At 39.0% G+C, this 16,486-nt stretch overlaps 2 protein-coding genes across 2 annotated transcripts; one reads left to right on the top strand and one right to left on the bottom strand.

Moving 5' to 3' along the window:
* Nucleotides 1–1,337: 1,337 nt before the first annotated feature.
* LOC117148734 lies at nt 1,338–1,902 on the top strand. Its single transcript, XM_033316302.1, has 3 exons — nt 1,338–1,556; nt 1,614–1,749; nt 1,805–1,902. Exons 1-3 carry the CDS (start codon nt 1,338–1,340, stop codon nt 1,900–1,902), a joined length of 453 nt encoding a protein of 150 aa, XP_033172193.1.
* Nucleotides 1,903–1,995: 93 nt separating this feature from the next.
* LOC117147798 (basic proline-rich protein) lies at nt 1,996–2,427 on the bottom strand. Its single transcript, XM_033314847.1, has 2 exons — nt 2,345–2,427; nt 1,996–2,274 (listed from the first exon to the last, which is right to left on the bottom strand). The coding sequence occupies exons 1-2, from the start codon at nt 2,405–2,407 to the stop codon at nt 2,140–2,142; spliced, it is 198 nt and encodes a 65-aa protein (XP_033170738.1). The 5' UTR covers nt 2,408–2,427; the 3' UTR covers nt 1,996–2,139.
* Nucleotides 2,428–16,486: the final 14,059 nt, after the last annotated feature.

The raw sequence follows: 16,486 nt of genomic DNA, 5'->3' as shown, positions 1-16,486 counted from the left end.
TTACTTACTAGTATACAGAAATATATCGAATACCATAAGTTATAGTAATATACAGGTTTAAAAAATGCAGATTAATGTTTTGATTTGAAATGATTTTCCAAATCCCACATATAAGGTCAAAAAGCTTTAATACTCTTTTAAACTTTTATTATAAAAATACAAGAGATATAAATTTATGAATATTTCTTATATTGTAAATTATATACTTGTACACGGTATCTCGCTAGTTTGGACCATTATGCTCACATTCACGACCGCACACACTCACTTATTCGAACGTTGGCCGCCATTTTGTTTGGCCACAGACGCAAAATGCAATTTAATTATTACATTTGGACTTTTTGGCCCCCTCAGATTCTTTTTCGCCACCATTTTCGGACCCAATTCCTGTTGCTGACTGTCCACATATTTATTTACTTATTTATTTAAACATTTATTTATCGTATTTACTTGCGTTTCATTTGCCATTCATTCCCCAGAGGGCATTGGCGGCGGGTGGCATTTTCCTTTTGGGCTGGGCATTTTCCGCTTCCGTTTGCAATCATTGAAACGGAACTTTCCATTCGGACAAAATTTACATTTCAACTTCATCTGCATCTTCATTGGTGTTTGTGTGTGTGTTGCATATTTTCTTTTATTACTTTTATTATATCTCGCCTCCCTCACCACGCCCATTTTCACCGCACAACTAATAAAACTTTATCTTTTTTAATATCGACTGGCTGGTACTTTGGTGGGGGGGGATGTGTTGGTGTAATATTTTACAGTCTCGAAAAGTCTGCGAAATTTTACTTTTACTCATTGTACAAGCAACTAGCTAAAGTTCGGAAAATATGCAAAATAGATGAGCAGGCGGGGTCGAAAAATGGGAGGATGAATTGTGGAAAGTCATGGAAATTCCTCATCAGCCAGTTGCATATTGACTGGGGAATACAAAATTTCCAGTGGGTAAATTGCGACGCAGAGGAGAACAAATTGATGCAGACGAAAAATTGTACCATATTTCCTAGCTTCGAAAATGTTAACATCATAGAACAAATCCTTCTTAAGGGGACACTGAGTTCTAAGATATCTTAAATGTATTTTTTAAGATACCGAATTGCAATCAGTTCATGAATAATTATACCGAATTGTAATCAGATCATTAATATTTATAGCGTTACAAGTAGAGTAAGAGGGTATACTAAATTCGTTAAAAAGTATGTAACAGGTAGAACGAAGCGCTTCAGACCATTTAAAGTATGTATATTCTGGATAGTCTATAAATTAATAAATCTATAAACTATCTGTGCTTAGCACGTCAGAAATTGTAAAATCAACTAAAATAAACAAAAACCATGAGATGCCGCTTGAGAAAATGCTGTTGTATCATATCCCTAAGAGTGGGTTGTATGATCAGTGCTCTATCATTGTTTTTCTTCGAACTTGTTGCCGTTCCCATGAGAAATGCAAGTCCTTGCTGCGATAACTTTAAAGGTATAGTGCTAGTTGTATATGGAATTTTGGATATGGTGCATTTTGTTGGCTGTCTAATGCTATTCGTGGCCTCATTTGTGGTGAGGATTTGTCATTGAGTTTTGTTCTGGTTAATTAAATCTTTTCGAATTGTTTAGAAAACATCAGTTTTAGTGCTTATTTTTCTTATCACAAGCTGTTTACACACTCTGCTGTATCCTCCTTTTCTTGTAGCAGAAGTTTTAATTTGGGATGCAGATATTATTGATATAAGCATATCGATCACTGGACTGCGTAAGTCGTTGTTAAGAACACTAAAAATATGTTTAAATTTGAATACCCTTCATAGTTTTATGCATTTATTTCTGGATTGTCGCGTACGCTTTTTATTTCAAATGCAAGGAGGACGTTATGACTGATCCGCCCACAGCTGTTTACCTTGTTTAAAAAATTATAAAGTAAAGCAAATAGATTAAATCGGATTATTTTCGGATCGGATTAAATTAAATATATGAACCACCCACGGAAAGTCGTTTTAGATTAAGCAGTTATACACACATACATATACTTTTCATTTAATTTGGTTGTCAAAAAAAAAGGGACTTAACAAAAGGATTTTCTAGGTGACGTTTCAGTAAGCCTTATGATTGGAATTGGAGTCGGGAACCGCAGAGGTGGACAAATTTAACCGGTAGACGCAGCCGTGGTCGATGGTGGTGGTCCGCAGCGACCTCCAGGTGGTGGGCCCGATGGGCGCGGGCCCGGCGGAGGGGTTCCACTTGGTGGTGGACCACATCCAGGCCCCTGGGGATATGCCACCTATTTGGATAACAGTTCCATATAAGTCACAAATTAATCACTAGGAAATAGTTCAAATGTTCTAGCTTACCGCAAAAGAGCTGCAAAGCAGCACCAGTAGCAGACCAATGAAATATTTCAGGTTCAGATGCATCTTGCCAAATGTCCAGATGTTAACTGTTGACAATTTGAGTTGCGGGAGGAGCTTTTATAGCTCCCCGATTAAATCGACCGAGCGTGTCGAATTGTCATTACGAAACCCGGCTTTTCATTCGCAATTAATACGAATTGAGTTTTTAGCCATGGTGTGAAATTGAGCGAAATTGTTATTTTTCATCTGCGACAGACACCAATTAAAATTGCGGCGACAAAACAATCAGACAACCTGTATTAACCCATTATAGATCATTTTTTTGAATGCGCACGAGATTTGCGTAAATTAGTGAAGCTCTCATAACTCTCGTTACAGTGCTCTTCATGAAATGATTATAATTACCCGGCAGCTGCTACGTGGCGTATGAGTTATATTCATTTGCGCTCCTTACTTCAGTGTAAGACAAGGCGGCGTATGCGTAATTTTCGTTTGGCTGGCTAAAAACTTTTGTGCCGCGGGCGAAAAGTCAAAACCCGGTCTGGAATTTCACACCTTATTGCCTCCGCATCTGGAGCGAAGGTCCTAAAACAATTAGCGATTGTTCCACCTCGCGCGCCGTAAAATTTTACACCAGAATTCGTGTTGCCAACTTGTCCATATTGTAGCTTTTATTGTTTATTATAATATTAGTTGTAGCTTTTAACGAATATAAGAATTTTTGATTGGTATAACAAGAAAAATTAACAACTGTAGACCCTTGATCAAGTTTTAAGGACGTCCGTCTTCTACTTATTAGAAAGAAGGAAATTACTTTTGTATTTCATATGTGTTCGCATGTCTTTTCCTAACAACATCATCTCTGAAACCCTCCATCCGATCTTTTCGTGGACTTAATTGGCGACGCCTGTTCAATGGTTTAGGTGTATCTTGACTGGATTTATCCGTGGAGGTGGCTTGGCTTGATGGATAAAAGGTGGTTCAGGTAGCGTGGCCCACGTGGATGGCCCAACCGAAGGGGCGCCGACTGCATTTTGGCTCGGATTGCATATTCATGTACGAGCCGCCACTTTGGTGGCCTGCCATGTTCATGTTCCGTCTGAGGCTTAAGCTCAGTTAGCCGAGTTTGCCTGTTGGCTTGTTGGCTTCTTGGTTGGCCGTAAAACTAAAATAATAGCCGCATAACATTTTATCTACCGCAGTAATAAATATTCAGTTAATTATAGTAACCAGCGTGGAGCGGGGAGAGCAGTCTTGTATGCAAATGTTTACAGTAATAAAACACCAAAAACTTGCTGGCTATCTAATACCGAAAAAGAGTTACAGGGTAAAACTAGTGAACCAGGAGGCAAGTGGCGAGCGGTAACATTGTTTATTTCACTACCTGGATTATTCGAACTTGAACTCCATTCCAACGGTTCGGCTCATCTGCGGGTTAAGTTCATAGATGCAACCACTATGACGAGCAGGATAATCAGAGCGATAACTACATAGAAGCAAATGCACATGGTTTTGAGTCCTTAATCCAGATATGAGCTCCAGAAAAAAAGGAATTTAAAAGTGTTTCCCGTTACTCAAGTGTTGACTTGAAAGGCACTAAAGCCTCATCTACACTGTCAATTCACAAGCTTCTCTATTTGGGCTATGTAATGAGTAATGTTTTCAAAGTTAATGCGTAAAATGGTTTGGTCCTGCTCGGGTTGTCTGCATATTTTAGTGACCAATGTAGCACCATCCGTTTTGCTCCTCGACTATAAGATAGTTCTGGTGTTCGGAAAGACCTCTTCGGGGACATCACCGCAAAGTGGCGTCGCCCACTGAACGATCGCTCCCAAATCAGCAAACTCCAGCCCCAAGAAGGGGCCAAAAGACTCCTCCCGTTTAGTCGACCCTTTTCGCCGTGGCATAACCGTTAAAATTTGTGTTCTTGCGGCACTTGTAAATGGGGTAGAGGTGGGGTCAAACACCCAACCACCCACTTTGCAGCACCACCCACTCACAATGGTATTGTCGTGCCATTGTTGTTGCTGGGCTGTACTTGGTGGTTATAATAATTAAAATGAGCAAAATAATTTCAGCTGAAAGCATCGATGAAAGGCTAAAATGCTCAATAAATGGCATGCCCCACCCAGTTCCCTCCACTTTCCATTGGCAGAACAGTAACTCAGCGCTTGTTTGAGCACCTCCATCCACCGTTCAATCCCCCCATTGGGGGCAATTAAAATACACAAAAAAGGCGAGCTGAGAAAAAGTTGCCCAAAGTTTTCCCATCGATGACTTGCTGGCAGGAAGACAAAGGGGGTTAAGATGGTGGTGCTGCCATGTGATATCGATGCGGAGAAGGAGGTAGGTGGTGCCACCACAGTTGGCAATGCGTAAAAGTGTTAACCAAAAGCAGTTAAAATTACAAAAGGCAGAGTGCCATGGCAATGGCAACCAGGCCACCGAAAAATAAGTGGGGGCTAATAAAATGGGAATGGGGATGGGGGATGTGGATGAGAATGAGAATGGGGGCTCTAAAAACGCCATAAGGGTGTGAGTTTCTGATGGCGTACAATGTCGTTGGCTCTTTGAAAAATTAACACCTAATATCCGCAAAATCGCATCAAAGTATTGTTCAAGTTGCCTTTGTTACGAAAACTTTGCAATTTCTTAAAAGTGTCGCTCAACCATGGCACCCACTTCTACCCACTTTTTGGAACCCACCTCTCGCCACCCTTTTGACCCTGCAGCTGTTTTCTGTTTTTAGTTGTAGGCGTTATTAGCAACACTTAAGACGCCGGCAATTGGGAATTGTTGGATTGGGGGCCATTTTTCCATAGCCTCGAAATTTGAGACAAAGGAGCGAAGAGTGGTTTGGTTGGGGGATTGGTTGGTTGGTTGGTGGAAAGTAATGTTGCCATATTTTAGCCTTTGTCTTGTGTTCGTTTTGTGCTGTTGTCGTGTAAATTGACACCACAGCAATGAGTTAATAAGGCGATCTGGTGGAAAAGTGGGCAAGAAAATTGATAGGCCTCCAAGGATGAGCTTCTTCTCCCCTTCATTTCGCTGTAACCCTTTTGCAAATCAAACACTTTTTTCTGTTGATAATTTATTTAGGGGTCCATGTTTCCTCATTATTTTCCTCAAGGTAATTTACACATGGCCACATATGAATAAAATTATAAAATTGGCCTAACACTGAAGGATACCCTGCTTTATGAAGCAAAATTATATTAGGGATGCATAAATATAAAACCGAAACCGGTTTTTTAAAAGTGCACATCCCTTTAATTCAAAACATTGACTTAATTAAGTTTCTCTGTAACTAAATTTATTTTAATACCAATACTAATACTATATAATAGTTTTATAAAGAGTTGTTTTATTTCGGATTTATCTTATGAACAGTCATATCATATCAAGACAGCCGCATATACCCTTTTGAATTCAGAAACCGACATTTTCAATGGCAATCTGGGCCGAAGAGTAATGAAACCTGTTCGACAGCCATATCTTGTGTGCCCATAGATTCTATATATTCTCTATAAAAGCGTTTATGCATCTAAGTGTGTGCTGTATATAAAGCACACATATGCAGATGCGAATGAATGAGTGTGTGCGTGTGTTTTTATACATATTTTTAATTATTTTCATTTCATGTCTTTTAATTAACATGCCTAATAAAACACATGCCCAAAAAAGCGAACCAATGGATGGTGCGGGGTTCTTCGGAGGGGTTGCTGGCTGCCAAAGCATAAAAAGATATTGTCAGTCAGTCAGTCAGTCAGGCAGTCAGATGTATGCAAATACCATCCCTAACATACGAGGCGAGTGGAAAACTTGGAAGGCCTTTGAATCGTTTTGCCTGACTGCCTACTGCCTAAAAATCCCCAAATATAAATAATTAAAAAGAAAATGTTGCTGGCAAATCAAGCGAGCATAATTACGAGGCTGCATACATCCAAACGGTACAGTACACGGAACACTTTCCACCCCTTGTGGGTGGAAAACTCTTTTGCGGTTTCTGGTTTTTTGTTTGTTTCCAAATGCATAATGTTGATTATAGCAATAATTTTATGAATTTATGTAAACATTCCTCGCCGGAGCAGAATGATGGCGCAGCCAAGGTGGGCATTACGATAAGAACCTGTCTCAGCCCTTGTGGGCCACGTACCACAGCACCTCCATCTCCTTCGGTGGACTGGAGCTGGGGCTTTTAGTCGGCTCAAGATGCTCGAGGACTCTAGTAGCTGGATTTTATTAGTATTTCCCCTTCTAAGACTCTGAATAGGGGCAAACTCTTGAAACATTTTGGATTTTAGTATGATTTCATTTAAATATTCAGTAAATATGTACTATATCAAATGTTAATAACATTAATTAATTAATTTTGTAACTGTAATTTCATTTTCATTTAATAATACACAATAGTAATTTCGATTTAATCATTTATTTTAACTGGCTCCCGTTTTTAAAGAAATTCATTTTGTTCCAAATGTATTATCCTTTTTGGCATCTACTCTCTGCCATATTTATCCCCTTCCTTTTGGCTCATTTAATTTACCGTTCAATTCCACATTCGTTTCGGTATTGAATTTTTAATCACGCACACGCCTGACCCCAAAGCTCACTGGCAGGACAATTGCACGGAGTTGGACTCAAAACAGGACCAAAGCCTCCAATTCAATATGCAAGCCAAGCGGCTGAGTCTCGAAAACTATGCACCAAACTACCAAATTTTCAACCATAAAGTTTCACTGCGAAAAAAACTAAATTTTTATTCCAACAAAAACAAAGTACATAGGTTGTTTACCTTTGCTTTTAGATTTTTAAATGCCGTGTACGATTTCTGTTCAGCTCTTGTAGAAAGTGGTTTTAATATTTAATGGAATCCAGGATATTACTATTTTAGATACATTAATTGTTTATTGACTAATTCAATATAAATTTTCAGTGCACACTCATTCTCGAACAGGTCAACTCGATTTGGTCAGCGTCCTTTTAAGTCCCCACACCCCCGATAAGTTCTGAAGCCCTCCATGTCCAATGCTTTAAGTGTAGCTCATTAAATAATATCCTTTTTGGCGACGAGCGAGAGAGTGTGTGCTGTGTAAGTGTGAGTGAGTGTCCTGGGTGAGGCTGTTACTTTTTTATTTCCTTGCCTGGTTGGTTGGTTGGTCAGTGGGTGTTTTTCGGGTGGTTGGGGCAGTGGTTTGGGGATGCCCAGGCAAATGTCCATGCGGCGCTTATCAAAATGTTGCCGCTGCCTGTCGAACGGGTTTGGGTTCCTTTTTTAGGTCTGGGTCGACTTTTGGGACACAACCAAGCAGGACTGGGATATTAGCACGTTGGTGAGCAAGGGAGTCAGAGAAAGTCGATGCGTTTGCCCTCTGAACTGGGACCCTGTTGGTCAGCAAATGTCCAGACCGGTTGCCACCTACATATCCAACCCTTTTCTCAGTCATCCTCACTCCCCCATTGCCATCTCATTCTCTAACCCGGTTCGTCACGAAAGGGGACAATTTTTGAAAACGCTTTTAAATATTAAAATCCATGACGATTTCCAACGAACATTTTCGCCATATAATTTTGTAGTTGGCCCCGGACGATATTTGGGTTTTCAGTTTGCCTGTCGGATGGAGCGTTTGGGGTGGGATGGCGCCCGAGCAGGGACTCTTTTTTGGGTGGCTTTTGACTGCCCGTTGCGCATATTGAATTTATTTAATTAAGGGTTCCATGCAGCATACACTCACTCACACACATACACATTCAGGACGCACATCCTCTTCTCCTGCTCTTCCTCACTCTTTGTGGCAAAAACATCTCCTGCTCGATGACTTCATTTTTTGGTAAAGTATGCTATGGCTTCTCTTATATTTCTCCTTCCGCTGCGCTTCTTGTGTATTTCACAATAATTTGCACTAGTGGACAGCCAACCCCTCACACTTTTTTTTAAATCTGCAAAATCTGATTTAAAATTCTTATAAAATTATATAAGTACGTAACTATACAAATTTTGATCTTGGCTGTTTTTATTAATTTATTTATGAAAGAATACAGTCGAGCCAAATTTGAAGGCTCACTTTTAAAGTGTTTCAGCAAGAAAGTCAAAAAAAAAGAATACTCTGGACTAACATCTGTTTAAAATGAACCATTAAAGAAACCAAGATATATGAACTGCTATCTAACAGTGAAAGAGTCAAAAGAGGATGAGCCTGTGATTTTGGTCCGCGAGTGGCGATAATAATGATAAACATCGGTCCGGTCAGTCGGGGACAATCGAGTGGCTATTTGGGTTTGTCACACGCACACAAGTGGGTGAAAGTGTGTGAGAATGGGTGAAAGCGATGGGAGTTGGGCGTCGGTCGGTGGGCGGAAGGCCACGCACTTTCGCTGCGATGCGCGGCCATGTCAAAAAGTTTGTTTTGACAAATGATGTCGCCATCATTTGGTGCCCGCGTCCTTTTTGACCACTTTCCCCACCCAACTTCTACTATCCCTTCTCGGCCAGCACTTGAATCCCTAGTCCATCCATCGCCGAACACAAAAGGAGTGCAATTTGGCCCTTGTCCACTGTCCATATGTGTGCCAATCTCCCGCTGACGGGTTTCTAATGAACTTGGAGCCGGGCAATTTTGGGCGAATGTGAAACGAGATATCATGGATGATCTTAGGGGTTAGTTATCACAAAGAAAACCTTTCAGAGCACATTTTTAAAACTTTTGGAGATGTAAGTTTTTAAACAATATGCTTTGTTTTAGCTAAAATTTGAATTATTTGAAAACACTCTTTTTCTATCAGCCATTTTCATTCTAGCAGTGCCGTAATTATGATTTATTAAATAGTTGACAAAACAAAGATCCCCGTCAGAGTTCAGGAGTTGTTTCGGTGGTCTGGTACTTTCCTTCGGAATGGTTATCTGTTCTTGCGAGTCAACCACCGGCATATGACAACACTGAGTGACCACTGAACCACTCGGGGATTTCCCCTTTCTCAGTTCTCTCTTGCTTTCTCCGTTTCACTCGTTTCTGAGTGAAACACGTTTTCGAACAAGGGGAAATTCGAAAACGCTCACATCTGTTGGTGCGATTTCTACTCGAAGAGGGGAAATCGCCGGAGAGAAAAAACAAATGAGCGTGAGTGCTAGAGATAAATGCAAACAAAAAGTGTGCAACAAATTGAGTGAATTAGTAAAAAAGAAGACAAAGGTATTTTGTGCTTAAGATCAGGTGAATTACATTTTAAGAGTATTTATTTTAAACGTAAAAAATTATAGATGGTTAAATTGTTTTTAAATTTTAAGCAAGAAACTATAAGTTACCAATGAAAAAGAACGCCTTTATAAACTAATTGATTGGAAAGCTTTTATAAATAAATTCCTGTTTGGCTCCAAGCGCGATTCTTCTTATCCCCCACAACCTTTAACCCACGACAAGTGGCGCTTATCGATGTGGCCAAAAGTGCGTATAAACCTGACAACCAGACCAAAGACTCGTGGCTTAGCCATTGTATGCAAATTAGCTGCAGATCCAAAAAAAACAAGGACAGCAGCTGAGGCGAGGATAAAGGCAGATAGAGGCACAAGAGGAAGAACAGCACTTGGTGCGTGCCCCAAACAAAAGTTGTAAACGATTATCAATTTGTCATAAATGGCAAATTATGTTTGTGGCTACTGATAGATGTTGCTTATGCCATGGATACCCTCTGAAAATGCACTCAAAAATGGAAAGGAAGGTTGCAATTTCATATCAAAGTACACATATTCTGTATCTCAGAATAACATATAAGAATAAGCTATAAAATACAATTAATATATTAGTTTTTGTACTATTATTTTCAAATATAACAGTTAACTAATATAGCTTAAAAGTTAATTCAAATAAGAAGCGAATATTGAAAATAAGTTGTCTTTATCACATTTAATAATAATATTTCTGGCTGTGCATCTGAGGTCCTAAGACACCAGTCCAAAAATGCCGCATCGCACATTTGCGATAGGCATAATGAAAAGCCGAATGGAACAAAAGAAAAACAAAGGTTGAGAGTGGAGTACAGCTTGGCGAAAAGCCCAAAAATGGGTCATCTTGGAAGAAAACTAGTATGAAATTCGAAGGGAAAGCGGTTGGCAACTGGAAAAGGGGATGGGTAATCATCGCTTGTAGATGACAATCGCATTTGATTTAAATACAACTTTGGTTAATTTATGTTGTCCACTGTCAACGCTCCGTTTTACTTCCTGTCGCCGTGCAATATCCCCATGGCTTACATCCCTAATATGGATCGAAGACCCTGTGAGGTTACTCAGAGGTTAGTCCACTAGAAGGAAATGCATCTTGCATCTCCGAATTGGGAGACAGGTTGATGCATTGATGCATCGTATTAGATATACAAATAGTCAGCCTTATGTGGAAATTATCGGCAGCAGAAATAATGGAGCAATAAATAGCTGCGAATTGTTATAGGAAGTGGTAATAAAAGGTTTGTTCCCAAATTACTTAGAGCCAAAACACCGATGATATCGAGTGCTGACAACTCATCGCAAATACAATACTTTTTGAGTTGCCTGAGGCTATGAGCGAATCGAAATCCCAGCCCAGACAATCCCACGCCAATTGAAAAGAAACCAGATGCAATCATGTTCACGTTAATTAAGCAATGCCATCGCTAAGAGCCAAGAACCGAAAGGCCTAGACAGCCACTACCTCGCGATATTTAGAGATGCTGTAGAGGGGGCTCTGGTGAAACTGCGCGCCAAATCAACAGCCACAAATATGTCGAAAACAATAAATTGCAAAGGAACTTAGAGGCAAACAAGCATTTAAACATACACACGAAATCCCTGCATACTTCTGGGCGCACTCAGATGAAAGGGTCGCCTGTCTGATTTTGAAGCGAATAAGGATGCGAGTGCCGATCTTTGGGACAGCCAAATATTTGCCGCGACGCGCACTTTATTATTATCCTTTTATTATCAATGAAAACACACAGCCACATAAATAAAATGAGAGGGAAAAAGCCACATGTGTGGGATACTCAAATAAATAAAAGCTAGTAGCCGTTGTGAAAGTTCGCTGCTGATTTTCCATGCTACCCATATAAGTATATAAATAAAAGACTAACACTCTTTTTTAAAAGTTTGATTAAATTTTTGGAAAATTTATCATTTTTATTGAAAACCTTTGCTCCCTTGGCGATTAATGATTTTAATTTTTTAACATAAAAAGAAGAGTATAAAATGTACACCACATCTTACTAAATATTGGCTTGTAGAAATACCGTGTGGCACATATGGCTCGTTCTGAATTCTACCCTTTCCATCAGACAGCTCTTCAATTAATCGTACCTTTTCTGAATACAGACGGTAGGAAATACCCCAACCTAATCAAAACTGCGCCGAACTACTCGAAAAATCCCCCAAACTCACGCACACATACGAACACTTGGTTTCATAGGCAAATTTATTTATTGAAGCATAATTTTCTATTTGTTGTTTTGCGGGCAGAATCCCAAAAAAGGGTTTAGGGAGGTGTATTTGGGAGGCAGAGGCTGCCCGGATTGGGTTAAAAACTATCAAATGCATTTGACAGCTGCTTTTAATTTTTGCCAGCAGAATTACGCGTCTTCGTCTTTGGTTATTTGTTTTGAGGATTTCAGTGGGCTTTCATACCGAACGGATTGGATTGAATGGAGACCACGGATGTGTGCTGTTGTTGTGGCACGCAATTGACTGCTTTAAAGTTCTGAAATTTTCGGAAATTTCTAGACAAAAATTTCCCTAGAAATCAACTAATTTCTGTAAAAAAAATAGATTCCGAATTTTGTTAAAATATGTATTAGCATTTCACGCACAACTTTTTCAATAGTGAAAATTTTAAATGGGCCGTTAAGTTAGGTTAGCTGCAAAAAAAAGTATTTTTCTTATCCATGATTAATTTTACGAAGTCACATCTAAAAAACAATGAAAAGAACTGATCGTTTTGGCAAAACAATGAGTCAAGATTTTTAGTAAGAAAAATATTCAAATTTTACCCACAACTTTTGTAATAGTTGTTCAAATGTGGAATGCCATACCTTGGTGAATTCGTAGCTTAATTTCCTATCGAGTGGCACTCCCGGCTAAAAATTTTTAAATTTTACCATTTTTCGAAAAAAAAAACGTGATGTAACCCCTTACAAAAAAACTGAAAATTTCGAAAAAAAATTCATTTTACCAAATCCTCTAAAATGGGTAATGGGTCGTTAGGTTAGGTTGTCAGCTACAAAAATCAGTATTTTTCGTATCCGTGAGTCTTAATTCTGCGAAGTTACAACTAAAAACCCATTAAAAAAATCGATAATATTGGCAAAAAATGTATCTTGATATTTAGTAAGAAAAATATCAGAATTTTACGTACAACTTTTGAAATTGAAGTTCAAATGTGGAATGCCATATCTTGTTGAATTCGTAGTTTAATTTCCTATCGAGTGGCATTCCCAGCTAAAAATGTTTAAAATTCACAATTTTTCGAAAAAAAACGTGAGTTACCCCTTACAAAAAAGTGAAAATTTCGAAAAAAATTAATTTTACCAAATCCTCTAAAATGGGTAACGCGTCGTTAGGATAGGTTATCAGCTGCAAAAAACAGTATGTTTCGTATCCGTGAGTCTTTTTTTTGCGAAGTTACAACTAAAAAAACAATAAAAAATATCAATAATTTTGGCAAAAAATGTGACTTGATTTTTAGTAAGAAAAATATTAGAATTTTACCCATAACTTTTGTAAGGTTAGTTCAAATGTGGAATGCCATACCTTGTTGAATTCGTAGCTTAATTTCCTATCGAGTGGCATTCCCAGCTAAAAATTAATAATTTGCCCATTTTTCGAAAAAAAAATCTAATCAAAATAGGCCCAAAATTTGGAAAAAACAAAAATTTTTTTTGAATTTCAAAAAAGTGATATGGTTCGTTAGATTATGTTGCCAGTTGCATAAGATCATTTGTTTTCTATCTGTGCCTCTTAATTTCACTTAGTTACATAAAAAAACAAATACAAAAACCTGAATTTGTGTATTAAAAATTTGACTAATTTTATGTATAAAAAATATCAGTATTTTACCAACAACTTAATAAATATTAGTACGAATTTGGAATGTCATATCTCTTTAAAATCGCAGCTCAATTTTTTATCGAGGGGCATTCACAACTAAAAATATTCAAATTTTACCAATTTTCCAAAAAAAATCCTGCTATTTTTTAATGTAGTGTATTCCTGAAAGCATGACTTTTTTTAACATCCAAAAATATAACACTTCCCTTTAGATTAGGTTGTTAACTGGTCAAAACAGGCTATAATTCAACTTATTTTCTTTATTTAGCACGCTAAAAGGATATTTACTGCACCCAGAAAAGAGCACGCATCCAGTGGAATGCACTTGGGCGTTGTCAAGTGCCACTCACTTATAGACAGTCACCATTTCTAGCAGCTGCTCTAAGGCCGTGTAATCCCATTCGGCATTACATTTGTGGTTGGAAAGCTGTGGGGAAAATGCCGAAAAGTGGCAGGGCGAGAAAGGGTGCCAGGTGCACAGTGAGCCTAAAAGTATGCAGTCCACGTTTGACAGACAGACGTTTCGCACACACAGAGATACAAAAATTCAACGCTTGACAAAAAAGCGCAGCCTGAGCGGGCAAAATGGGAAAATGGCACCGCAAGAGGATGCACACGTAGAACGCAGCTCATTGTCGGCCAGGTTTCTGCTCGTTCCTGACCGGAAAACAAAAAGAAGTAATGTTAAATAAAATAAAATGAAATAAAATAGGATAAAATACCTGCGAGTGGCAAAAAGGTGTCCTGCACAAGGACATGGGGCTAATGTTATTTTTATATTACCCAGGCTGGCTACTTAACCCAACCAAAGTGAGCTGGCCCTTTGTTTTTGGCCATGCATGTGTTTAATTTTAATGAAATTAACGCGTGTAATGGCAGCCCCGCCCGCACCCATCTCTTTTTGGGTCCGCCCACTACTGTCCTAATCTGTCTGTCTCTGCTCGCTTTTGATGTATGTCATTTTTTCGCTCTAGAGTCTGGGGGCTCAAACGTGTTAAATGTTAATTAAAAAGCACCAGCAGAACATACAAAAAAAAAACAAAAAACGAGGGAAAATATAGTGGGGAAGAAGATGGCCCAAGAATGAAAGGCTTAGAAGATTTTGGCCAAGACACGAGGCTTGGTGCAAGTTGTGCATCCCTTTATTTTAACTGGTTCTAGTGTTCTTTTTTTGTTTGTTCCCCTGGCCAAATCCTTTGGCAAATAAACATAAACACTCCTAATTAAGAGATGGCTTGTAAACTGGGCAAGTCTTGGGCTAATTGGCCGCTGTACTTTTTGCCAGACGGCCGACAAACAAAGAAACAGGTTAACAAGGCTCACACGCAGCGGGAACCGCAGCTGAATCGCCCTCTCTACATTCCAAAAAATATAAATGTCATCTTAAATATAATTTTCGCGTATTTTTCCCTTGCCCACGTGCCGTTTGTTTAACCTCTCCTGGTCGTTTTGCATTGCGTGTTTTTTTTTTTTGTGGGTCTGGTGAAAAAGAAAAGATTTGCGAAGCGGTCGCACATGTGAATGCGAGTCCTTTTCGTCCTTTTCGCTCCTCGGTTGGCAGCCTGCAGTTGCATAATTTTTGGGCGCACTGCATCTGTCGGAAGTTGTCACTTAGCCTCCACGATTTGGGGACTTTGAAATTCGGCTGTAACGACTTGTAGCGTAGGGTATTATGACAACAAAGTCCAAGAAATTAAATAAAAAAAATTTTAACAGTCCATCGATTGCTATTAGAAGTATCTTCAAAATGTAAGTTTACCTTAGAAATCTTTGAAAATTGTAGGGGCATCACTTATTCCCCATGCACACACAATCTCCACCGCTTTTCTATCCTTCCCTACCCCCCTGTCCGATCCCTCTATTTTTCTGTGGAAAAGCGGGCGGCGAAGTGGCAAAGAGAACTTGCCACGTTGCGCGTTTGTTGGCGGCCGCAGATAAACGCATAAATGACGAGCTGAAATCTTCTTTATGTTGTCGAGTGTGTGTGTTTCTTTTTGCCGCCCAACCAAAGCATTTCTTTAACCTGCTTCCCCATCTCCGACTTAAATGTTAAAAAGCATTTTTTGTTAAGCCTTTACTCCCGAAAAAAGAAAAACAACATAAAAAACCGTCGCCTGACCTGAGTTACTTTGTGCAAATGTGTGTGGGCGTTGGAAAAATTATAAGAATTTGTACTCAAGTTGGTTACTTCATCTCTCCCATTTGTGTGGCAGATTTTTTCCACATTCGCCGCAAGATCTGCATGTTTCTCTTTGCCTTTTTTTAATACTGTTTTTGCTTTGTGCTGCGTATTTATTTCGCTAAGAATGTGTAAATTTCTACTTTATGCAGAAGCTGCGGCCGCGACTTCTTAGCATATTTGTCCATACCAAAAAAAATTGTCCAAAAAAGCTGGGAGGAATGTGCCTTTGAAGTAGTTAATGCTAAACAAAAAGTAAAATCCAGTTTTAAATCTGTTTAAACAATTATTAAACCTTTCCTTTTAATTTTTGTTATTTACAGATAAGGAAAAATTCCCAGAGGATGCAATGAAAAGGTCAACATATTGAAAAGCGTGAGTACATGTTATTTGAATACCCGAAACATTAAATATATAGTTTCAAATTATATCGCATTTGTTTTTGTATGGTTATTTCAAGTATAATACTAAATACCAGGTAAAATCTTTAGCTTAGCTACAACTTAAAGGCACATGACAAAGTTGCGTATTCCCCATTTTTTCGATGTTTTTTTTGCTTCATGTGGAGGGGAAATCCCCATTAATCGCATTGGTGTTTATTTAGCTTGTAATTACATTCATTTATTTACTTATTGACTGTGTCTGCGGCTCCATTTCTGGACTCCCCCGCCAAATAACTAACAATATTCCAGGGAAATGGCCCCCCGCCTCTGACCTTCGGTAAGCCACAAGGCGAACTGCCGGCCAACCCCCATTAAAAGCCAATATCTTTGAGCCCTGCCAGCCTTGGCCAAATAAGAAAAAATGTCTTTGAATGACTGACAATCAATTTCGCTTGACTGCAGAATCCTCGACGGTGGAAGAACCAAGGACGATGGCTCGTGTCGCCCTAACG

This window comes from Drosophila mauritiana, chromosome X (genome assembly GCF_004382145.1).
Source record: "Drosophila mauritiana strain mau12 chromosome X, ASM438214v1, whole genome shotgun sequence".
Classification (NCBI taxonomy): domain Eukaryota; kingdom Metazoa; phylum Arthropoda; class Insecta; order Diptera; family Drosophilidae; genus Drosophila; species Drosophila mauritiana.
Note: the sequence above shows the minus strand (reverse complement) of the source record. Positions and strands in the feature narration are given on the sequence as shown.